Below are 25635 nucleotides of genomic sequence, written 5' to 3'. Positions count from 1 at the left end.
TGTCTTACTCATTCCTCATCTCAATTCTGGGAACTGGATGCATTAGTTATCTTTTGCTATATAACAAAGTACCCCTAAATTTAGCACCTTAACACAACAGTCATGATTTCACACTTTCCATGGGTCACAAATCTGGGAATAGTGTGCTGGCTCAAGGGTTTTCTTGAGGATGGAGTCAGAATGTCAGCCACAGCTGTCGGCATCTGAAGGTTTGACTTTAGCAGAAGGGTCTACTTCCTAGATGACTTTACTCACATGACTGTTGGCTGGAGGCTTCAACTCCTCATCACATGGGTCTCTCCATTGGGCTACCTGAGTGTCCTTCTGACATGGCAGCTGGCTTCCCCCTGAGAAGTCAGCAAACATTGTGAGAGACAGAGAGATTCAGAGGCCACAATGTCTTTTATGATCTCATCTCAGATGTCACATAATGTCACTACCACTTTATTCTAGTCACTAGAAGCAAGAGACAAAACCCAACATGTATGCAGGTGGGGGGGGGGTAGAATTAAACTCTTTATTTAAGGGGAGGATCAAAGAATGTGTGGACATTTTAACTCACCACAATGGTATTATTTCTACACTGAGGCACAAAAAAGTTATTTAACTTCCCCAAGTTTATGTAGTTAGTAGGCAGAGGTACTGAGACACAAGCCCAGGAGTCTGACTCGCATGCCCAAGTTCATACTACAATGTGAAACTGCCTTTCAATGAAAAAAGTTAGATTGCCTAGAAAAGTGTCATACACATTGACATGAAGATGCATACTGCCAGTGATAACATAATAAATACCTGGAATTAGAAGTTCTAAGTTATTTTGGCCAAACTCAACAGTTGGTGCCAACTCATTAGAGAGATGTGGAGAAATGTGACATCCCCAAGATCTAGGAGTAGAAGAGTATTTAGGGAAGCATAGAAGAGTATTTCAGGAAAGGAGAATGGGAAAAGCATTGAGTGAACAGAGCATCCGGAAATAAGTGGGGAAGAGTTATCTTATTTTTATAAAAAAATGAAAAAAATAGAATATTAGCACCTGAAAATGCAAGATGATTATTAATGGGATGGAAAAGTTCATCAGATTTCCAAAGTTAATAAGGAGGAATTTGAGCCAACCAGAAAAATAAGGAAAAAATGGTTATAACAGAGAAAATGATATAATAAACAATAGGATTAAGAGACTAAAATGAAGTATATCCCTTGTTACATTAAATGTCAATATATTCCATTCTTTCATCAAAAGACAGAGATAGATTAGATATAATAATAGAAAAAGCTAGCTATATAGCATTTACAGAAACATATCTGTAAATTGATAATGAGAGTTTAAAAATAAAACATTGGACAGATGGCAAACAAAAAGATTATTAGACAAGGAGGAATGAAAGGTTATGGACACCCCCTAAGAAAAGGAGACACATTGCATGATACTAAAAAGCAAAACTAGGAAGAGATATGTCATAAATCTATATGCTCACACAGTATGGCAGTGAAAATTACTAGAAATAGAAGAACTTGATAAAAATATACTAACTGTGAGAGATTTAATATAATCTAAGAATTAGATTTATACAAAATTTAAAAATAAACAAGTACTTAAGAAATCTGAATAATATAGCAGTAGCCTACAAGTATGAAAAATGCTCAGGGACAAGAGAAGTTTTGAGGTGTTTATTTCAGGTTCACAAACATTTTTCTCTATGATCTTAGAAAGCCTTGCCCTAGGCCAGAGAAAAGTAAAGATCCTGATATGAATACATTTATCCACAGACTTTTCTATTCCTGCTTGACATTCATTCCTTCAAGAGGTGTTTCATAATTGTTATGATATAAAAGAAGCTATGCAAATCCTTAATGAATGTAGAAAGCAGTGCTCTATGTTGTCAAAAAATTTATTTTCCATTTCAAAGCTTTTTGACATGTTTTTATTTCTCTTTTGGAAAGAAACAACTAAATATGTTAGCAATCCATCATTTACTTGTACAGTACACAAAGCTTTAAGTCAACGTGCAGTACAAATAGTAAACAGTCTCCCCCATAATTTGAAGGCACCCTGAAAGATTTATTTTTAGAAGGAGAAAACACTAACACATGGGCAATATAAAAAGATGCATTTTGTAAGTATATTTGAAAAGGTAACAACAATAAGCTCCATGAACTTTGCCTCAATTTTATGAAAAGATCCATAACAATTTAACAGATTTTATCTCCGGTTAAATATACCATCATCCACTGGTATGCCACACCAGTTACTAACTCATATTTCAATTATTTCCACATTTAAATTAATTAATATAGTATTGTTATGGAACAACTACTCTGTGGCTGGCCTTTCAGGCAAGTAAATAAGAATTCAAGGGCTCTGGTAATTGATGCAATTTATTAGTGGATTTTAAGGACGCTTTTTAAAAGATGTGGGAAGTAATTCAATAGAATCACTTTATTTACCATTTTACGGAATGTCTGGGACTACATAAGAAGTACTAAGTGTGCAATCACTTTGCAGAGTGGTAACTTAAAGATAAAACTTAATTGAATCCCAGATAAAGATCACTGGCAGAGAATTTAGCCCACGTATTAGTCTGTCTCATAGTCGGTTAGCTTTATTTCAAGCAGTAGGACTATTATCTCCCTTTACTCTCATTCTTCCTGTTACTCAAGTTTGGATGACTCCACTGCCAAATGGCTGAAAGCAAAAATATAAACAAAGTTCAAGTTAAGAATTTCAGTGGTTTGAAGACTTCTGGTGAAAGAGGGGAAAGTTTGTGTCTATTTACCAATCTGCAGGACCTCTAACATTTCACCCATGCTATGCCTGTCCCCTCATTAACAGGAAGCAGCTCTGTTTACCTAGCCTCCTTAGACTGCAAAAAGTCTGAAATCAAATAGGATTATCATTGAGAAGCTACTTTTCAGTTACTTGCTCATAAAAACAAAAGGCATTTTTGTGAAACTCAGAGCATATCCCTTCAGGGGGAAAATATGTCCCCAAACCAAGTGAGGACAGTGAGTCAGGCTAGTTATCTCCCAGATTTCATTCAACTAACAAATGTCTACCCTACAGTTACTCAATATTTGCACCAGAGTTCTGATAAATTCAAGTGCAGTTTACACCTATCCTGCTAAAATACCCAAGAGAGTTATGTGATAAATAGGTAAGGGTGAATAGTGTCACTTGCTAGTAAAATTAAAGTCAAATATTTCCAAAAAATCAAGCTCTCAGACTAACAGTTATTAATCAGATCATGCAAAATAAAATCATGAAATACCAATTTACACTCACTAGATTGGCAGAAAGTTTAGGATGATGAAACTAAGTTTTGGCCTAGACACACTGCTGATGGAGAGTCTGAATTTATATATATATATATATATATATATATATATATATATATATATACACATACACACACACTTTGAAAACAAGTCAACATTATCTTGATGTTATAAATAACCTATGACCCAGAAACTTCACTTCTAGGCATATACCCTAGAAAAACTCTTGAATTCATGCATCTGTAGACACGTACAAAAGATGATCATGGCAGCATTCCTTATAATACCAATTATCGGATAAATCTCAAATGTTCATCAATATAGAGTTGATTCAAAAGAGATATGGAATGGCAATACAATAGGATAGTATACAGCTATTAAGCTAAAAGAGCTATGGGGATCCCTGGGTGGCTCAGCGGTTTAGCGCCTGCCTTTGGCCGGGACGTGGTCCTGGAGTCCCGGAATCGAGTCCCACGTTGGGCTCCCTGCATGGAGCCTGCTTCTCCCTCTGCCTGTGTCTCTGCCTCTCTCTCTGTGTGTGTGTGACTATCATAAAAAAAAAAAAAGTATATTTCAAAAATAAGATGTTGAAAAAAAAATAAGATGTTGGAACAAGAAAAGTCAAAACGATACATACCTTTCTACTCCACTTTTATAAATTCTCAAAATATGCAATACTAAATACACATTTTTAAGAGAAGCATTCATATGAAGCAACATATTTTTTAAAGGGCAAGGAGATGATAAATCCCAATTTCAAAATAGTGGTTACCTATGGGGACAGGAGTGGGAGGTCACGATATGGAGAAGAAATGTACAGGGAATCCAGCAGTAGAAGCAAACTTCTTTAGCCATGGTTCGTTTTGTTTCTTCATACTTTCCACATGTTATATAGTATATTCCTTTGTGTTCATGAAATAGTTTTAAATTATATTTTCAAACACAATCTCTGGATAGAAAATAGAATAGATTGGAATGAGAGAACTATTGTGTCTAATCAGAAGCTATTGCACGTTACTTTTAAAAGCATACAGGCTTTGCACTCTCGTAAACAAAAGCTTTCAGAATTGGCCTGCGGGATCCCTGGGTGCGCAGCGGTTTGGCGCCTGCCTTTGGCCCAGGGCGCGGTCCTGGAGACCCGGGATCGAGTCCCACGTCGGGCTCCCGGTGCATGGAGCCTGCTTCTCCCTCTGCCTGTGTCTCTGCCTCTCTCTCTCTCTCTCTCTCTCTCTCTCTCTCTCTCTCTCACTGTGTGTCTATAATAAAAAAAAAAAAACAAAAAAACCAGAATTGGCCTGCAAAAAAAGTGTGTGTTGGGGGTTGGGATGTTAGCTCACACTTGCAGGCCCTGAAATAAAGTGGTCTCCTTGATAGGTTTGCTCCCATTTGCTACATCGATTTGCATACACTTATACCATTGCATAAATATGTTTAAGCCTACATTAATTTTAGAGTATGCAAAGAAAAATTCTGGGAAGATTGACAAGAACCTACAGCAGTTGTCTCCGACAAGTAGATTTTTTTCATTTTATGGTACAATGTATTGTATTTTTCATTTAACTTTACTTTTAAAATGATTGTATTCTATATTGTAATCAATTGGTTGGTTGGTTTCACTACAGGAGGCCTACGTTTCGGATTAAATGCTTTTTAGAAGGAGGGCAGGGGGTGGGAGAAGAGGCTGCGGACGGGAGGACCGAGGAGCAGGGGCGAGGGCAACCGCCCGGCCCGCGGCGTGGGGAGCGCAGGGCCTCCCGCGGGCGCCCCCTGGCGGGCACCCCCCGGCGGCGCCACCCCCGCCGCGCCGCGCCGCGCCCCCGAGCGGTTGCCCTGGCAGCGGGGCGGGCGTGGCCGCAGCTCACAATCGCCCAGTCCCCGCGGCTCCCACGCCGCCCCCTGCGCTCCCCTGGCGGCGAGCTGGCCACGGCGGACCGGGGCCCATGGACACGCACACCCGCTCCCTGCTGCCCCGCGCGCGCTCGCCTGCTCTGCCCGCGGAGACACCACTCGCGCCTGGGCGCCCAGGCCGGGCTCCGGGAGCCCGAGGTCGCGGCGGGGGCCCGCGCCCGGTGGCAGGGCCCTAGGGCTGGGGCTGCCCGGCGCCCCCGCAGGCCTTCCGCCGCTCTAGGAGGTGAGCCTGGCATCTTGCTGCCTGCACACCTGGCCTTTCCCTTGAAATTAGTTCTTAACCTCCCTCCCCTGCGGGTTTTTCTGAGACTTAACACTGAAAGGGACAGGGGCGCCTGGTGGCCCAGTTGCTGAAGTGTCTGCATTAGGCTCAGGTCATGATCTCAGGGTCCTGGGATAGAGCCCATCTGAAGCTCTGCTCAGTGGGGGAGTCTGTTGTCCCTCTCCCTCTGCCCCTCACCCCTGCTCCTGCTCTCTCTCCCTCCCTCTTGCTCGCTCTACTCTCTCTCAAATATAGTCATTAAAATAAATAAAACTGAAATAGACACTGTGGCCATGGCAGAGTTGAAACCCACAGAAATTTGATTTATTCATAACCAGCCTGTGTTAAGGGACTTTGCTAAATATTTTACTAAGATTGTCTCATTTCCTCTTTTTTACAAGCCCCATGGAGTGGGTACTGTCATTTCCATTTCACAGATAAAGAGACTGAGGCACAAACCATGTAGATAATGTGTCCAGATTTATGCAACCAGTTTGTATAAATGACACAGAGAAGGAAGGAATCACCAACAACCAGATCTCCTTGCCTGCAGTCCCACACTCACCACTGTTCCAAGCGTGGCTCCCTTCATTCCTCTTTCTAGCAAACCACCCTTGTATAACAGATTCCTTGGAGAAGTTGATAAGTTCTGTGGATCCCCCACAGGGGGAAAATGGACCTGGACACACACACACACTGCAGATTGTCGAATAATTTCAGAGGTCTCAGGCCCAAACATTGACCTTGGGTCAAGAAATCCTGTTCGATTCCACAGTCTTTTGAGACTGTCTATACAGATGATCTGGCGGGGGTATGCCAAGGTGGCTCCAGGGCCAAACAAAGGTAAAGTATACATAGTGGAGCATGTGTATATATGATGAACCCCCCCAAACCCTGAAAATCAGAGATGTTACACAATTTTTCGAGGAAGCCAGAACTAGAGTGTATTATGCTAAGTAAAATAAGTCAGTCTGAGAAAGACAAACACCATATGATTTCACTCATATGCGGAATGTAAGAAACAAAACAGATGAACATAGAGGAAGGGAAAGAAAAATAAAGATAAAAACCGAGGGGGGGGCGAACCATAAGAGACTCTTTCACTATAGGGAACAAACAGAGTTGCTGGAGAGGAGAAGGTGGAGGGATGGGGTAACTGGGTGTTGGGCATTAGGAGGGCAATTGTTTTATGCAAGTGTTATATACAAGTGATGAATCACTAAATTCTACCTCTAAAACTAATAAATAAACGAACTGAAGAGGCCAGAACTGGAGGGCAGGACTTTTGTTATTTCCTCCAGTGGGGCGAGGCTCTTGGTCAGTCTTGGCAGCAGGTTGTGAAGATCAGCACAGGGCACCACTCGCTCCCCAGCCCTTCAGGGCTTTAGCTGGAAGAGTGCACACTGTAGAACTGGCCCGTGGACTATGGAATTCATCATTATAGTTTGCCTGGACGATGCCGCACGCTGCTAATTCTTTGTTGGGGTCAAGTCCCTGATTAGGACGTCTCTATTCACACAAGTGAGGTGACATAGATTCAGGAGAGTCAATGAGCTATTTGGAAGCACGATATCCTGTTGCGTATATTGTGCCTATGTATGCAGTATGACACGGCACCTACCTAGAATATGGCTGGTAATAACAGAACAAACCATACACAGCTGCTAAAGTAAATATCACCCAGACGTGCAGCGGAGGCCAAGTGACGTGGGGCAGCTCAGGACTCAGTGGGAGCCTATTTACACACATAGTTCTAACCAGCTGTGTTATCTGGTTTCCTAGTCCATCACATATTATAAACAGATTAGAAGGGAAGAGAGGGGCTACAGCAAACAGGACATTGAAGCCACAGGCCATGTGATGACTGATGTCCCAGGGGCAAAGGAGGAAACACAAAGAAAAGCCAGCAGGCAGACAAGTGGAGAGAAAAGGACGAGGCAGCAATGTGCATTTGACAGTGGTAGTCACTCTTCTCGCTTACCGTGCTCTCCTCCTTGACTTCTCAGGCCCTTCTCAGGCTTCTCTGCAGCCACCAAAACCTCCAGTGCCCCCATAGGCCAGGCTCAGATCTCTCTCTCTCTTGAATTTTGTACCCTACTGCCTTGTGGATTCTGACTCAGCATGTCCCACGCATAACCGTCTACACTCTCTGACCAATCTGGACTGCATCTTGAGCTCCCCATCTCAGACACAGGTAGCCAGTTGCTCAAGCCAGAAACCTTGTCCTTTTCTGGGCATTTTCTTTGGTTCCTTCTGCTCCTCAATCTTCTACTTTTCAGTCATCATTTATTGAGCAACCATTACTTGAATACCTTGCATGAGCCAGGTTCTGGGTGATGGAGAAATAATTTGGTCATTATAATAAAAAAAAACTTCTGCTCTATGAAGGCTCTGTACTTGTGGGGAAGTCACACAATACATAAATTGAATATATCAGTATCTAGAGATCTATAGAAATGTAACATACAGTAATGTTTCACTTCATTATGAAGGAAAAAAAGGGATGAAGTGACATGGTGGCTGCAGTTTGAATGGTAAGAACTGTCAACCTGTTGGTTTCAGGGCAAAGAACACTCCAGGCAGAGGGAACAAGAAGGTGCAGAGGCAGGAATGTACTTCTGCTCCGTAAACAGAAATACGGCCAGTGTGGCTGGAGATCACCTTATCAAGGGAGTTTGGAGTAAAGATCAAGGGCAGAGAAAATGTTCTTACAAGATCATCATGAGGTGTTTGGATTTATTCTGATTACAACGAAAAGCTATTGAACTGCTTTTTTTCTTTAAGATTTTATTTATTTATTCATGAGAAACACACAGAGAGAGGCAGAGGCATAGGCAAAGGGAGAAGCAGGCTCCCTGTGGGGATCCTGATGTGGGACTTGATCCCAGGAACCCGGGATCACAACCTGAGCCAAAGGCAGATGTTCAACCATTGAGGCCAGCCAGGTGCCCCCTGAACTACTTTTAAAAGTTTGGGGAGAAGTTTCTGGCATGAAAGTAGTATTCTATATCCTGATAGGAGTTTGGATTACATAGATATATGCATTTGTCAAAACTCATGGAATGGTACACTTAATTCTTGTAATTTCATTATATATTCAAAAGACAAAGGGAAAAAAAGAACTGTAAGCAAATATCGAACCCCAGCTAAGGATATTGTATGCTGGAATAGGCCTGCAATTTACTTTGAAATGGATCAAAAAATAAGATGGATGAGTGTGGATAGACAGATGGGTAGAGGTGTGATAAAGCAAGTAAAGCATTAACAACAGGATCTCAGTGGTAGATAAATGGATATTCAACTTTTCTTTACATTCAAAAATAGTTATACTAAAATGTTGGAGGTGGAGTTGTCTGATCTACATTTTAAAAAGATTTCTCTGGGGACTGAATAAAGAAGGGGCTCTGGGGGATTGCTGAAGAAGCAGTGAGACAACCTAGAGCCTGTGGCAAGGATTTGGCCTAGGACAGCACCACTGGCAGCTGGTGTCAGGCTATATTCTGAAGGTAGAGTTACAGGATTTGCTGATGGATTTAAAGAGTATGGGGATCTCTGGGGAAAGAAAGGATGAAGAATAACTTCTAGTATTTTCATCTGAGTAGACTCATGGATGGTGATGCCAATATCAAAAGTGGGGAGAACTGGAGAAAGTCAGGGTGCTATCAGCTGTCCTGCTCCGGACATGTTACGTTTTGAATGGCTATTAGAGGTCCATGTGAAAATGAAGTGTCAACAGGTAGAGACATCACTGTGAAGCTCTGCGGAGAGTCGGAGATGTCTGTGAATCTGAGATCGAGCAACCAGACGCCTCACATTGGGATGAAGGTCATGAGACAAGATGAGACCATTGGGGCGGTGTGTGAGAATAGAGAAGAGTCCTGAGGGCTGAGCCCTGAGCACCCCAACAGTTAGGCTTCTGACAGAAGAGGGGAGCCAGAAAAGGAGAATGAAGAGTGGGTGGTGAGGGAGGAGGGGACTAGGCAACGGAGATGTCGTGGTTGCCTAGAGAGACACAGTTCAGAGGAGCAGGCGGTCCCCAGTGCAGCTCACTGCCACAGGGGTGTAGGTGAGGGAGCATGTTTGTGGGAGAAAACGTGATGTAGTTTGAGATTTTGTAGTAAGATGGAACCTTTTCAATTGCAAACAACAGAAACTCAGCTGACTAGCTTATACTAAATTAAGAGGGGTGGGGAGGGCATGTCCTGAGGGCAACCTCTGCCCTCGGTCTCTGGCTCTGTAATAGGCACTCTCCCTGACAGCCAGCACGGCAGCTCATGTAGCCACGGCCCTCATCCTGCTGCTTAACTGCCTCAGCACACAGCAGTCTTCCATAAAGTTCTAGCAGAAGCATCTCATAGAATGCTGACTGGCTCATGTCTTTCCTGAGCACATGCTTGAGAAATTCACTGCACCTTGGGGAGAGAAGTCACTCACACTGGTGAAGCCTCAGTCTCAGACCCATTCCTATCACAGGGGATAGAAGAGGCAGCCCTATCCAAAATTTTGGGGCGGAAGCTTGCTTGACTTTATCTGATCTACATTTTAAAAATATTCTTCTGAGGACTGAGCAGAGAATAGACCTTAGGGGCCAGTTGCGGAAGCAGTGAGACAAATTAGAAGTCTGTGGCAATGATTTGGCCTAGGATAGCATGACTGCAGGATCTGGAATGGATTCCCAATATGTTAATGGGGTACCTTTCCCAGAAAAAGTGAGGGAAAAAAAAAGCAAGCTGGGCATACCTAGTATTACTTACTACTCAATTCAAAAGATTGTTTTTCCATTGGCAGAAGGACATAAAATTACATATTAGAATGTTGATCACAATTTAACAGTGGGGTTATCTAGGAGAATTACAGTTGTCTCTCGATCATTTACCTAACCTCATTCGTGTGCTAGATGACACAGTAATCATCCATCACATTTGGTGTCTCACCAAGCCCAGTAGATTCTTACTTAGAATGAGCACCTCAAAATTCCACATGCTCTTTATAACATTTGTTAACTACTAAAGCCTTATGGTCTCTATGTTGGGAGGACATGCTGGTACAGAGCCATAGAGTGGGGAGCTCAAATTCTTACCTTGGCACTTTTGTTAGCCTTACCTTCATGGCTAAAATAGGCTGTGTCAAGGAAGGAGGATTAAATGAAACAAGAAATTAACAAGAAAGCTGCATTGCCAAGGCTAATATTAATTATGATGAAAGATTTATTTTGAAATATTTAACTTTATGCTAGCTGAATAATTCTCTGTATTTATGTGTAATTTATCCTTTTCATAAAATCGGTTGCAATAACTTGCAGTAATAACATAAGAAACAGCGTCTCAGGGAAGACTTAAGATATTATTTAACCCCCAAAAAAGATGACAGAATTAACTTGGAGTTGTATGTTTCTGTTTTTTGTTTTTGCTGCTATAGTTTTAGTTTTGGTCTAGAAAAGCATTTTCAAGAAGGGGTCGAGTATGGCTTTAGCAGACAAGAGACTCGAGAACTTGCAAATCTACAAAGTCCTTCAGTGTGTTCGGAACAAAGACACGAAGCAGATAGAAAAGCTGATCAGGCTTGGATACCCTGAACTAATCAATTTCACAGACCCCATCAATGGACACAGTGCTCTGCACCTGGCCTCTGTTTCCAATGACATCGATATGGTCAGCTTTCTTCTTAGCCTTGGTGCTCACCCTGATGTGCAAGACAAGATGGGCTGTACTCCGACAATGAGGGCTGCAGAACTAGGTCATGAGTTGTCCCTGGAAATATTAGCCAAGGCAAAGGCTGACATGACTAAAGTTGATAATGAAGGAAAAGGTAAGAAAACCCAAGATTCCACCTGGCAGGCGCAATCCACTTTGTAGCCAGAAATCAATAAAGTGGACTTTTTTGCTTTCCAACTTTAGAAGTGAATTACTCATGAGTTTAAGTGAAAAGCCAGGTTCTCACTGCTATACCTAAGGACCCCATCTCCTTATAATTTGAAAATGGTCTTAGGTGCTGAGAGTTTACTCACTTAAAAAGAAAATTAGAGTTAGATTAATCTGTGTTTGGTGGTTTTTCAAAACGTGGAGAATTTTTAGCATGATAAATTTGGTATTACTAAATTCATGATTCATGATCACCGATTATAAAATATAAAATTTCTTGTTTAGAACAAAAGATGAGGGCGAGTATTTCTTATTCCTTTTTATACTTTAGAACTTCAAATAGTACTAGATCTGGACTCCAAAAGGATTTTTGTCCCCTTTCAATAGCAGTCTGATGTAGAAAGGGGTTGTAGTTGGGAACTGGAAGGGCTAAGGTGAATTCTGGCATAAAATCCAATTTTTTTTAGGGTCAGTTGAAATGTATTTGGAAATAGCACTTGAAACTGGAGACATGGCATTTCCATGCTCTTTCAGGTGAAACTGCCCCACTTCACTCTATTCTCCATAATCTCATCTTAACACCATGTTTGGGAGTTTCTTGCCCAAATAACTCAAGGTTCCAGAAGGACTTGACACAGCCTCATGAAAATTACCACCAGGCTTAATATAAATTGGTAAATTTAATCAGTTGTTCCAAGGAGTTGCTTCAAATACAAAGCCACTAACATCAGTCCTGTGCTGGAGAAATAAATTCAATTTTTTAGTGTTAATGTTTTATGAGGGGAACAAAATCTGCTTTTGTAACTCTCTTCAGACTTGGTATTTGATAAGTGACTTTCTTAAAACAATAGAACCTGAGGACAAGAAAAGGAACATTCATTTAATTACTTAATAGTGTTGCATAATGAAATGAATGTCAGATGTATTCAGGGGTCAAATGTGTTTTAAAATGTTAAATTCTGAAAAAGAAAAAAAAGAAGCCTCTCAAAACTATAGCATATCATTTCCCAAAGCGTGTTCCATGGGCCACTGAATCACTGGGATGTTGATAAGCATTACATGCAAAATTGGTTCTACTGTCAAACTTGTTAGAGAAACATTAAATAAAACAGAGACAGGTTGATTTCACATTTGTCAGACAGACTAAAGATAGTGACATTATCCATTTGTCTACGACACTTGAAATAGTTTTTCCTTATGGAATATTATATACCTGGAATTTTGTAAAAAAAAAAAAATACTTTGGAGAAACTGTAGTGGTGAATGGTTTGCCTTCTGGAATTTGAATCAAATATAATCTAAAAAAAAGTTGAGAAATATTATATCATAAAATTCTAAAATTGTAAAATTAAAACTAAGCAAGTAAAATTAGAAACAAGATCAAGTGAATTCTTGTAGCAAATGCAACAGCCATATGGTTAATTTCTAAGCTCATTCAAATTAATATTAAACCTATCAAGGTCCTGGGAGATGAATGTATGAGAAAACAATCTGATAAATCACATAGGAAGAATTAAAAATATAAAACTTGGAACAAATATAAATCTTGATACATGCATAACCACCTTGTTAGTACTGCCCCATAGAGACTTGATTCTATATAACCCATGGTAATGCTTATTGCACCGAGAGCCCTGACTTCCCCACATCAACAAATCTAGCTCGCCTTGCACAGCTCTCAGTTTTGGCTGCCACTAGCCCCATTGCTTTGCTTATTCCACAGTCCTTTCTGCCATTATCATCCTATTTTCCAGGGATTGATATATGACTCACCGCACATTGTTCCTAAAGGATAAGCCAAGATTTAAATGGTTAAAATACTTATTGGATCTTTAGAAGGATGTGGGACATACTCTAGGCTAAACTGTGCTTTTGAACAATTTTGCAGAACATGGAAAAGATAAATCTCTAAACCAAGAAGCTCTTTCCTGTATGTTGTCCTGGGGGATTAATTCGTGTCTGTCTATTCTGGAGAACAGACGAGTGTTGTCTGTTCTCTTTAAGGGGTGAGCTAGACTAGCTGCTAACAGCACCCATTCCATTGGTTCTCCCATTTATAGGAATACATACCCAGTCCTCAATGCAGTATGTGAATTCTACGATCTACCATCTTTGCCCTCTTTTTTGCTTCAGTTTTAGAATGTTAATTAATGTTCTTGTGGCCTAAAGAGTCAGTCCAGATAGACTTCAACTGTGAGTTGCACATGCCTCATTATAAATATCCATTTCCCAAGTACTTTAGGGTCTTTTCTAATGAATTCAGCCTCAACTGGTATTCTCCAGGTGACATTGTTGTTGGTTGTTGTTTTGGTCCACTGTTGCCTACTGTGACTTGTTTGGGTCTTTGAATTTCTATTTTCAACCATGTCCTTGACCATATTTCCGTTTTTAACTGTTCTGAGTAACCCTATTTTAGATATATCAGTTTATATGAAATATAGATTTTGCTTTTATATAAATTGTGGCTTTTAATGATAGAATTACTTACAATTTATATTTAATTAGATGGCCCAAAGGTTTGGCTACAGAATGGTCATTTATTTTTATATAATGAAGGTAAAATATATTTAACATATATAAATATATAAACAAATACATATGAAAATATTTTCCTATATGGTCCATATGCTCTTTATTTTGTTGTGTGTATGTGTCATGTTTTCTAAGGTTAATGGTCTGCTTTTAGTTCTTTTATTTTTTGGTTGTTGGAATGGTAGTATTATTTATTTTTATTATTTACTGATTAATTTTTAAAAATTGAGGTATAATCAGTTTCAGGTGTGCACATAATTTGATATTTGTATGGATTGCAAAATGATCACCATAATAAGTCTAGCTAACACCTGTCACCATATATAGTTACAGATTTTTTTCTTGGGGAGAGAACTCTTTTTGGTTATTTTAATGGCAAGTTTGATAGCTTTTCATATCCATATACATAAACCTTTGTTTATTGAATTAGCACTTTACATGGTATTCTTAACATTTTGTGATGAAAGAAGAGATTAGTACAATAACCTTTTGCATCCTTAAACTTAAATGTCTGCTGCTTTTATATATGAACAATCAGCTTGATAGATACAAAAAACTCCCTGTTTTCTTAAGAAATACTGTAGAGATCCTTTATTTATTTTCTAGCATTGAATGTTGCCATGGCAAAATCTGGAGGCTGGCTTGACTTTTTCTCCTTAGATGACTTGAATGGTTACCCAGACTTTCGCGGGACAAGTCCTCTACCTTGCTTTACCATACCTTGATGACTGTTCTTAACCCATGTATTTTTTTTTTTTGAGACCCCAGTATGCTTTTTCAATGTTCAAATTCAAGTTTTTGCTTCAAGAAAGTTTTCTTCTATTATATCTCTACATTTTTCCTGTTCTACATGGTTCTACATGAATGCCAATTATACATACATGTTAACTTTTTTTTGCCTCTAGACCATTTCAGCTCTTCCACCATTTTCCTTAGTTTTTAGAGTTTTTCCTCCATGCCTGAGACCATGGTTTTGCTCTCCTTTCTCCAGCTTGACTTTCCTTTCTTCGGTGGTTTTATTTTTTCCTCTACCATTTCTTTCCTAAATTCAGCTGGCTTAATTTCATCTTTTTCTTCTATTTATCTTCTATTGTCCTAATAGCCCTGCTTTTACTCCTGGTCTATCTTTGCATTTTTGTTTTAGAAAAAAGTTATATTTAACTTCTTTGCTCTAATAGAAATAGGTCAGTCAATAATTTTCATGCATATAGTTGTTTCTTGCATTTATTTGTTCTAATATGTACTTTTTGCCTAGCATTTATTATCAGGTTTCTTTCTTATAGTATCTGTGTTTTTCATTGGCCATATGCTGGTTTTCTTGGTGATTACTATTCCTCTTTGAATGAAGCCTCTATTTAGAGTGAGGTCATTACAAAGTCAGTTTGAGGTTTGACTGTTGTTTGCTCAGATTACATAATACCCCTGATTTGTAGTACATTTTTTACATGGATTATGTGGAGGGCCTGTATGTCAGAGTTCCTAGGTGGGGAGATTTGGCATTTTCCTCTCTTCATTGGAACAAAACGAGTTGCCAAAATGGCAGAGCCCTTTGTCATCTACTTTTTCTTCTTAATGCTGCTATACTGGCAGCCTCTTTTTAAAATTTTTTTTATTTAAATTCAGTTTGCCAGTGCTCATCCCATCAAATGCCCTCCTTAGTGCCCATTACGCAGTTACCCATCCCCCACCTTCCTCCCCTTCCACAACCCTTTGTTTCCCAGAGTTAGGAATCTCTCGTAGTTTGTCTTCCTCTCTAATTTTCCCTGCTCAGTTTCCCTCCTTTCCCTTATAGTCCCTTTCACTATTTCTTATATCCCGCATATGAGTGAAACCATATGATGATTGTCCTTCTCTGACGGACTTATTTCACTCAGCATAGTACCCTCCAGTTCCATCTAAGTTGAAGCAAATGGTAAGTATTTGCCCTTTCTGATGGCTGAGTAATATTCTATTGTATATATAGACCACATCTTCTTAATCCATTCATCTTTCAACGGATACCGAGGCTCCTTCCACAGTCTGGCTATTGTGGACATTGCTGCTATAAACATTGGGGCGCAGGTGTCCCATGGTTTCACTACATCAGTATCTTTGGGGTAAATACCCAGTAGTACAATTGCTGGATCATAGGATAGCTCTATTTTTAACTCCTTGAGGAACCTCCACACTGTTTTCCAGAGTGGCTGCACCAGTTTGCATTCCTACCAACAATGCAGAAGGGTTCCCCTTTCTCCACATCCTTTCTAACATTTGTTGTTCCCTGTCTTAATTTTTGCCATTCTAACTGGTGTGAGGTGGTATCTCATTGCGGTTTTGATTTGTATTTCCCTGATGGCAAATGATGTGGAGCATTTTTTCATGTGCTTGTTGGCCATGTGTAGGTCTTCTTCAGGGTTTTCTTCTGTTCATGTCTTCTGTCCATTTCATGACTGGATTGTTTGTTTCTTGGGTGTTGAGTTTGAGAAGTTCTTTATAGATCTTGGATACAGCCCTTTATCTGATATGTCAATTGCAACCCACTCTGTAGGTTGTCTCTTAGTTTTGTTAACTGTTTCTTTTGCTGTGCAGAATCTTTATCTTGATGAAGTCCTAATAGTTCATTTATCTTGATGAAGTTCCTAATAGTTCATTTTTGCCTTTGTTTCCCTTGCCTTCATAGATGTGTCTTACAGGAAGTTGCTGTGGCCCAGTTCAAAAAGGTTGCTTCCTGTGTCCTCCTCTAGTATTTTGATGGATTCTTGTCTCATATTTAGATCTTTCAATCATTTTGAGTTTATCTTTGTGTATGGTGTAAGAACGGTCCAGTTTCATTCTTCTGCATGTGGCTGATAGGCTGCTTCTTATAAACATAGCTGGTCTGCACATTTAATCATTCAGTACCATCTCTTTTGTCACTCTGCAGTTTTAGAGGGCACAAAGCAACCCACCAATAGCCCTCTGGCACACACAGTCCTATATGTGGGATACAGACTGCAAGATGCCAAATACCCGGTTGACAGGGGCTCACATCAACACTCACATTCTTCCCTGAATCAGGTCCTATCACATGTGATTGTGACTGTTTTCTATCAGAGGTTGACTATTTTTCCCTCTGTCTCAGTGTTTCAGTTGGTTTCAGAAGAAAAAGCAAGGCAGCTACACCTCTGCTTGGCCACCTTCAATTAGGCAATTATGAATTTCAAAATTATTTGTTTTTCTTTGCTATCTGGTTCAAATATATAGACGCTATTAATTAAGCTCTCTTTGGGAATTCTATTTTTCTACAGGCATTTTGTTTTACTGCATTTTACCTACTAAGCGGCATTATCGCTGTGCATTGATTGCCCTGGAACATGGTGCAGATGTCAACAACTCTACCTATGAAGGAAAACCAATATTTCTTAGAGCTTGTGAAGAAGCACATGATGTTAAAGAGACATGTCTGACATTTTTGGAAAAAGGAGCCAATCCAAATGCTATAAACTCAGTATGACTATTCCTGTGATTATAATATTCCTTTTTTTTTCAGTTATAGTGTTTTAGTAGTGTAATTTTAGCATTTAAATATGGTAAAATTATCCTGTTAACTTATAGCCTGTTCATTTCTTTTTTTTTTTTTTTTTTTTTTTTTTTTAGCCTGTTCATTTCTATTCAAAATGTTTTTAAGATGATATACTCCCATTATCTTTCTATTGCCATGATTCTACAGTCTATTTCCTAATTACATTTGGAAAATTGGTGTTTATTATGCATAATGGTAAAAGATCATTAAAGAAAATAGAAAAGCTATCACTGATACCTAATAAAAATGTATCTTTTTCAAGGAAAATATGTAGTTCTGCTATTTCCTTTATCCATTTTTCTACCTCTCCTCATTTGGCCCATTTTATTGAGTTTTCTAATTATTTAATAGGCATTTCCAGACAATAGAAATCCATTTTTTTTCTCATTAGAAAACACCTATAACCTAATTTTAACATATATTTTACCCTTTTTTCTCCCTTTTGTTCTACTTTCTTTGAAAAAAAAAAAGCACTTTTTAGCCTGATCTTTTTCACGGGGACATCTGGTATACCCTTGACTCTGATATTGGAACTCTCTATATTGACCTCTATGCCGATTTCATTTTTCCTATTTGCTATGTAAAATAAAGACGTAGAGAATTAAACATGCTAGTATGAATCTGAGGCCAAATGGATTTAGGTCATATTTATACCAAACTATTGTTTAAGATGACAGGTTTCACCAGCGTTTGATCTGTTTCCCATCCAGTCCACAGGTCGAACAGCTTTAATGGAAGCATCAAGAGAAGGAGTGATAGAACTAGTTAGAGGGATATTGGAAAGAGGAGGTGAAGTGAATGCCTTTGACAATGACAGACAACATGCTGCACATTTTGCTGCCAAAGGAGGCTTTTTTGATGTAATAATCTGCTCTTTATTTTTTTTTTTTTGCTCTTTACTTTAAAATTCGTTGCTCACCCCATTTCTTCCCTTTCTTCAAAATTTTTAAATACATAGATTACACTAAGAATTTTTCCAAGTTACCATTTTGATTTCCCTGAATAATTCTAAAATTATATTTTAAACCAAATATTATTTTTTAAAAACATTTTCTAGCTCTTTATTCAGTTTTATCTGCTTGCCAAGTTTATTCATTTAATATTACTAATAATGTTTTTCTGCATTCTTAACTATAGCAATTTAAAAATTTTGCCAAGGAAGACTACTTTATTTTATGCCTCCATTACTTATTAGAATCTTCAAAATATGGCAAAATTGAATTGTGAGAACAATTCCAACATACTCTTATCTCCCTGATTTTTTGCGTGCATCTAATGACTCATCTCAATTTTAAACTCTCAAGTATTCCAGTTACCTGATTATACCAGCAAAGAGATATCTCATAGATGTAGTGATGTTGCAGAAATGAGATAGGAATCAATGCTATCTGATTTTTTTAAATTCTGATTTACATCTAAAATTTATTGACTCAATTTTCTAAGTTTTAACAATTATCTTTGTTTTTGTCATTGAGTCTCTTCCCTGTAATAAAAATACACATATAATAGAAGTCACATTTGGTAAAGAATTTGCTTCCCTGTTGATGTTTCCTGTAGGCCGATACTTTCTAGAATTGTTAGAATTCACCAAGATGCGTGCCCCAGCTGAGTATAGAATTTTCTAAATTTGATCAACAGTATTTGATAAAACTTTTGGCAATGGTGGAAAAGTTGTATATCTGTGCTGTATAAAACAGTAGCCACATGTGGATTTTCAGTATTTTAAATATAGCTAGTGAAACTAAGGAATTGGATTTTTAAAAATTGTTTTCTATTTAATTCAATTTAATTTTAAATAGCCACATGTAGCCTAAGCAACTATTGGAAAACAGGTTTAGATGCCAGTCTTCGTTCAATAAATGTACCTTGCTATTCCTCTACAATATCTACTGTTTATTTTGCAGATATTGAAGCTTCTTTTTGCTTACAACGGAGACATGGGGCTGATTGCAATGAATGGGAACACACCACTTCATTATGCTGCCATGGGTGGTTTTGCAGATTGCTGTAAATACATAGCTCAGCGAGGTAAAATTGTCTAGCAATTTTATACCTAATATGCTTAAATTCTGTGTTCATCTACAACATGAGTTACCCATGAATCAAGGCCTATCACTTGTCAGTTGCTTATCTTTTTCAATAGACTAATCTCAGTTATATATGTAGAAAGAAAATTGAAAACTTTTTCTTACTCTACCTTCTATCAAATCATGAATCTGATCTTAAAGTGATGAAAACTTGTTTTCTCAAATATTTTTAGGTCATTGTTAAAAATCTAAACAGGAGTATTCATGGGTCAACTAATTAAAATGCTTATAGTTATTAAAAGCCTTTTAAAAATGTCAACTTCAATCTGAAGGACAGACACTAAAAACCATGTCTTTTCTTTTTAAAACCATGCCTTTTAGTCTGAATCCCTAGTTATTTTATTTTTAAAATGTTTAATTGTGTCAAGTGCAAAGGATAACTTTTCTAATAACTTTGAAATTGGGAGAAAATACTTTAGGGAGAAATATGAAATAAAATAAAAATTTTCATGGAATATTTGAAATGTAAGTAATAGTTTAGATTTCCCTGTAGTTTCTAGGTATTAATTTCAGCATATAAAGTATGTACGTATAGCTTAATGTATTCCTTAAAATGGTAATATTAGCTAATGAAGTTTATGGATCAATTTGGTGTTAATTACATGCTTACTGGCTGTATATTAAAAGCTTTTAGTGCTTTGTTAGAAGTGGAACTGCATTCTGCTGAACTTTATGATAGTGTCTTTTTCTTTTTTCCAGTTTGAAAAATAGGCCAAAACTTAGAGTCTGTCCTATGACTCTAGAATAGAGCAAAGTGTTTTGTTTCTCAGTCCTCTACGCAGGCAGAGAATTTTAGAAGTCCCTGGGACCTAAAGATCCTATACTGTACCCACTAATATAAATAGGACTAATGTGCCTGCATAACTAATAGTGTAATAATTGATTTTATGAACTTATAAAAGCTCATATTCTCCCTCCATCCCCCCCAATAATAAACACTTTTAATAAAAGAAAATATATCAAATCATGCTTTTGCCCCAATAAGTTGTCTCATCAATCTTGTTTTCAAATCTGTCACTATCAGCAATTTATTCTGACATTTCATTTTTAACATTCCATATTTCTAAAAAGTAAAGATCTACCCAGATTAAGACAAGTTTCTTCAACTTTAACATGTTGACTGCTTTAATGTTGGGACAAACATCACCAGAAACATACTCTATTATTTATGTAATCCTGGGAAATAGTCACAGAAAGCAAACTGGGAAGCACATTTGGCCAGAGCTTGGACCACAACAAAGGCCTTGCCCAATCGTGCAAAAAAGTATCATCTTCCTGGCAGTCATAAGACTGGATCATGTTTCTAAAAGAAGTGTCCAAAAGCATTCTAAGTTCTGTAGCATGTTTGGAAGTATGACCACTCCATTAGATCTTATGTGGGTGACCCAGTGCCATAGCAGAAGTGTTAACCAGTTATATGTCCACCTTTTGAATCTTAGATCTAAGGCAATCAGAACAGCAACAAACAATGCATTAGCAATGAAATCCTCATTTCTGAGTAAACTCCCTGGGTTTAGTGTCTTCTATACTTAAATGTGAAGGCTGGATTCTGTTCCTACATTAAACTATCTTCTTCAGTATTTTCCTCTTTTACCCCTGGTCCTGTTGCTGGTGCAATTTACAGTGCAAGTGCCATGTCCAAGGGCATAAACAGAGTTTGGAGCAATTCTAGGGAAGCCCCCCTGTGAAACTTCTCTTTCTCAAGGGCCTTTGGCTACTGGTGTTCTGCAGCAGCACACCAGCTGTAAGGGGAGTACCTTTGACCACAAAAGATCCTAAATCACAAAGGGAATGAATGGATCTTAATTTTTACTAATTATAAAGAAGACAAAAAGTCCCAAGGCAAAATGCCTTTAGATCTTTAAGCTGGGATGTTGCACTCTTCTATCCACATAAAGGTTTTATTTTTTTTTAAGATTGTATTTATTTATTCATGAAAGACAGAGAGAGAGAGACAGAGACACAGGCAGTGGGCGAAGCAGGCTCCCCCCAGGGAGCCTAATGTGGGACTCCATCCCAGGATCCCAGGATCATGATCTGAGCCAAAGGCACATGCTCAACCAATGAGCCACTCAGGTGCCCCCATATAAAGATTTCTAACTCAAAGAAAAGTGGGAGCAGGAGGAGGCAAGATAAAATAGCTTTAAAATCCTTTGATCCTTAGAGATGAATATAGAAGGAGTAGCTTAGGAACACCTAGACACCTTGAATAAGCAAAAATGCTAAGTAAAAGTAGCATTCTCGAGATCGCTATGGAATTATACTATCGAGACCAGTCTCGGGTCCCCTTTTCAATAAGTCTCTTTTATTAAAACTGTTCAATATGGGCATTTTTGAATCCTTATTGTCCTAATACTCTTTTTGAAGTCTTCTACCACTAGTAAAATTATCAGTCTTTAATACAGATTTTAAATTTTGACAATGCCAAAAGAAGTAATAATCTTGAAAAAGCACTGGTGTGACTCATTTTCTTTTTGACAAGGAATAAAACTATAAAGTATTGGAGGGGCATGTTTTATTTTTGCATGCAGATGCCTATAGATTTTGGTTGCTAGACATACTGATTGAGTAGCAATCTTTTTTGATTATATGATGTTGGCAGAGCAACAGAAAAGCCTTCTTTTGGATTCAAAATGCTAGAAAGAGTTTCTTCATAGTCTGACTTGCTTATCTACATAATGGATTTTTAATGTCTCAAGACACTTCCAGACAGCACGACTACCTAGTGGCACTAAGTAGACTCCCAAATGCACTCAGAGAAGCTTATTTATTTGGGGAAAACTTACATAACTGTTGGTGTCATCATTTTAAGGAAGGGACCAAGAAGGAAAATGAATTTTAGTGCCTAATTTACACAAACATCATACTGGAATCCATTCAGATTTGATGAACAAATTACTTTTTCCTCTGTCAGGTTGTTCACATGACCTATCACAAAAACAGCAGATCAATATAAATTACACTGATTGCATGGAGAATACAGATAAATAGAGTTTGAGATTGTACACAGATTTATAGTCATAATCATTCAAAAAGAAGCAGGTATTCAGCATTCTGAGTTCCTAAGGGCCTAATAAGCTGTCTGAACTCAGCTTCTTTACAAATTCAAATACCACCCTTATTCTTTTTCTGTTCGGCATGAAGTCTCCTTAGCCAGTACCCCAATATGAAATTTATTTCAAGTATCTATGGCGATTAATGTCCTAATCCTTTAGGGACAGAGAATGTACATTGGAAACATATTTCCCTCAGAATTCACCAAAGTAAAGCTTTCAGAAAAAAAAAATCACAGTTTAATTTTGTAATTATAATAGCTAAATGTGCTCATCTCTATATACAAATAATTTAGGGATAAACTTTTGACCAGTAGTTCAAAATTAGGAACATGGTTTCATGAGTGTCATTTGTAGAGCCCTGCAGATGCCTAAGCACTGATGCTTCATGTTTTAGGATGTGACCTGAAATGGAAAAACTTAGACCACAAAACACCCAGGACTGTGGCCAGGGAAGGTGGCTTCAAAGCAGCAAGCAAAGAAATCTGGCGGGCAGAGCGAACTGCTGCTAAGCTGGCATGGCCAGGAGCCAAAAATCCAAATCCACTCTGGGCCCTTAGACTTCATGACTGGTCGCTAGAACATGAGACTTTCCTTCGGGAAGCCTTTTCGTTTGTGGACAGAGGCGATGGGACAGTCAGCAAGGAGGATTTCGTGTTGACACTAGAGGAGAGGCAAGAATTTGTGACCTCCGAACAGCTGGCTACAATAGCTCAATTTCATGAAAAAGTGCGGGGAGGTGGGGTCAACATTAATGATTTCTTTAAAGGAACCAGGTACTTAAGTAAGTCTTATGTCTTGGGATCCTATGGGCCTAAGAAGAAAAAAAAAGGAATGTCTAAAAAGGTAAGAAAAGGCAAGTTTGTTTTACCCCTCCCCATCTGCATCATCCCCGACCACGTATTTCCCCACCGGAGTGACGGCGGGCCGCCCTATTACATGATTGAAACCTACAAGAATGTAACGGATTGCAATCGGTTTAACCGAGACCGGCCACCAGAACATCCCATTCAGGATGACTCCGCTTGGTACATTGATGACCCAGGGAAAGTATTTTCAAATATTAATTTCATCACCAAGGCGGGAGATCTGGCTTCTCTGAAAAAGGCGTTTGAATCAGGAATACCTGTGGATATGAAGGATAATTATTACAAAACACCACTGATGACTGCATGTGCTAGTGGAAACATAGACACGGTCAAGTTTCTTCTTGAAAAAGGGTATGTTTTCTTGGCTGAGTTCACATCCAACTCCAGAATTCTAGGACAAACAAAGTGTTTCATTCCTGACATCTAGATTACAGAGAGATCTTGTATGGGAAGGTGAGGTAATGGAAACCTGGGAATGGGTGTACACATAGTTTGTCAATAACAACTATGCATGAAGTTGCTTTACCTAGAGATTTACCTATATGGTGTGGGGTTGCTTTTTATTTTGAATTACCAAAAGAATTTTTTTTATGTGATAGTAACAGATAACATGATCTACCCTCTTAACAGATTATAAGTGTACAGTATTAATTATAGTCACAATATTGTATAGTAGATCTCTAGAACTTATTCATTTTATGTGTTGCTTTTTAATCTGTCTCCTGTGTTGTGGGGGGGGAGGATCCTAACAAATTCAAACAAGAGGTGTAGTGGCCACGATGACTAAGGACAGGTCTCATTCCCTACTCCAAAAGGAGCAGTCTTTTCCTTCAAAATATCAAAGCATGACGTTTTTATTTAACTTTGTAATCTAAAGTAAATACTCAGGTTTAATTCTTCTACCATAACTGAATAACCTGGGATAAGTTTCTTTTTTGTGTCTCACCTTTCTCATTTTTATAGTGGGGGCTCTAATAGGATTCAGCTTGCAGATTTTTTGAAGATTAAATGAGCAATTGCATTTGATAAAAGATATTATTGTCATTACTATATTGGTCAGGGTCAAAGAAACATTCAGATTGGTATATTATCGAGAGGGAGTATAGAGCAATTAATGAGAATTTGAACTTTTGGATGGTGAATTTTTAAAAAGGACTAATATTTACTCAGAGCTTCCCTGTTTGAAGTTGAACAACTAATATGAAATTTTGCTTTGCATTTTCAGCCTCTGGTGCTTAGAATAACCCCTATTTTTAGCTTGTGCATCTATTTTGTTTTATAGGGCTAATGTTAATGCAACAGATAATTTCCTGTGGACTCCACTTCATTTTGCATGCCATGCAGGCCAACAAGACATTGTTGAGCTTCTTGTTAAATCCGGAGCGGTGATAGATGCTCTCTCAATCAACAATTCCACTCCTTTAACTAGAGCCATCGAGAGCTGTAGACTGGATACTGTAAAATACCTCCTTGATATTGGGGCTAACTTCCAGCTGGAAAATAGAAAGGGTGAGTGTTTGCATTATCAATGGCTAGAGTCAGAAGAGGATAATTTATGTTAGATTCCAAAACTCTTCTGATTCTATTCTTGTAAGGCTGCATTTCCCCCACAAGTCACTACTGCAAATACAAGCCTAAGTTGATGGTTGTAAAAGTTGGTTTTATACACAGAGCCTCACAAATCACTGGTGTGAAAGCACCAGTCCTTTATGTTTGCAATCTGTCATGGATGGAGACTTTTGTAAAGCTCAATAAAAAGTGATTTACTAGAAAATACAGTGGGGGGGGGGGAAAGAAATACAAGGTTTTTTTTTTAAACCACTAGATTAAAGTGACAGAAGATTCTTCTATCAAATCCATCTAAAAATTTCTAAATGCCCAGTCTTAATTTCTGTAGTTATTTCACTGTGGCTCAGGAAGCATTAGTTTGTGAGCTTGCACCAGTTTCCAGACTATAGCTTGAGTTATCACTGTCATAACTGGAAGTTTGGAGGAGGTAGCAGAGTTTAAAGGCTGTAGAATTTGGATTTTCTCTAAAGCTAAACAAAGTAATTCCTAGGAGTTTGAGGCTCTCTCTAGGAAGTAGATGGGAAGCCTTTCTTAAGTCATATTTATCACGAACTGAAAAATAAATAACATTTGAATAAATATTTGACCTCATTTCTTGGAGGTATCATTTTCTTATAGTGGAAGCCATTGCTTCCTTTTGATGAGAAGAGAGCATTAATATTTCTGGCTGCTTCAGGATT

General features: G+C 38.5%; 1 protein-coding gene across 8 annotated transcripts in view; it reads left to right on the top strand.

Annotated features, from left to right (window-relative positions):
* Positions 1-5211: 5211 nt before the first annotated feature.
* The window catches only part of ANKEF1 (ankyrin repeat and EF-hand domain containing 1), a 34674-nt gene continuing 14250 nt past the window's right edge, over positions 5212-25635 (top strand). For 2 of the 8 annotated variants that reach the window (XR_012018265.1, XM_072800074.1), the window contains exons 1-7: positions 5217-5404; positions 10862-11251; positions 17103-17302; positions 18088-18237; positions 19282-19405; positions 22915-23737; positions 24669-24895. Coding sequence is in view for 6 of the 8 variants with exons in the window: in XM_072800074.1 (XP_072656175.1) it covers positions 10906-11251; positions 17103-17302; positions 18088-18237; positions 19282-19405; positions 22915-23737; positions 24669-24895 (1870 nt within the window). In the remaining 2 variants the exon portion in view is untranslated. Of the gene's footprint in view, positions 5405-5980; positions 6287-7485; positions 7638-8151; positions 8170-10861; positions 11252-17102; positions 17317-18087; positions 18238-19281; positions 19406-22914; positions 23738-24668; positions 24896-25635 lie in introns of those variants that run through there. The other 6 variants (XR_012018266.1, XM_072800076.1, XM_072800075.1 and 3 more) reach the window with 6 other exon arrangements.

The sequence above is a fragment of the Canis lupus genome, chromosome 26 (assembly GCF_048164855.1).
Source record: "Canis lupus baileyi chromosome 26, mCanLup2.hap1, whole genome shotgun sequence".
NCBI lineage: Eukaryota > Metazoa > Chordata > Mammalia > Carnivora > Canidae > Canis > Canis lupus.
This window is presented reverse-complemented; position numbering and strand designations above follow the sequence as displayed.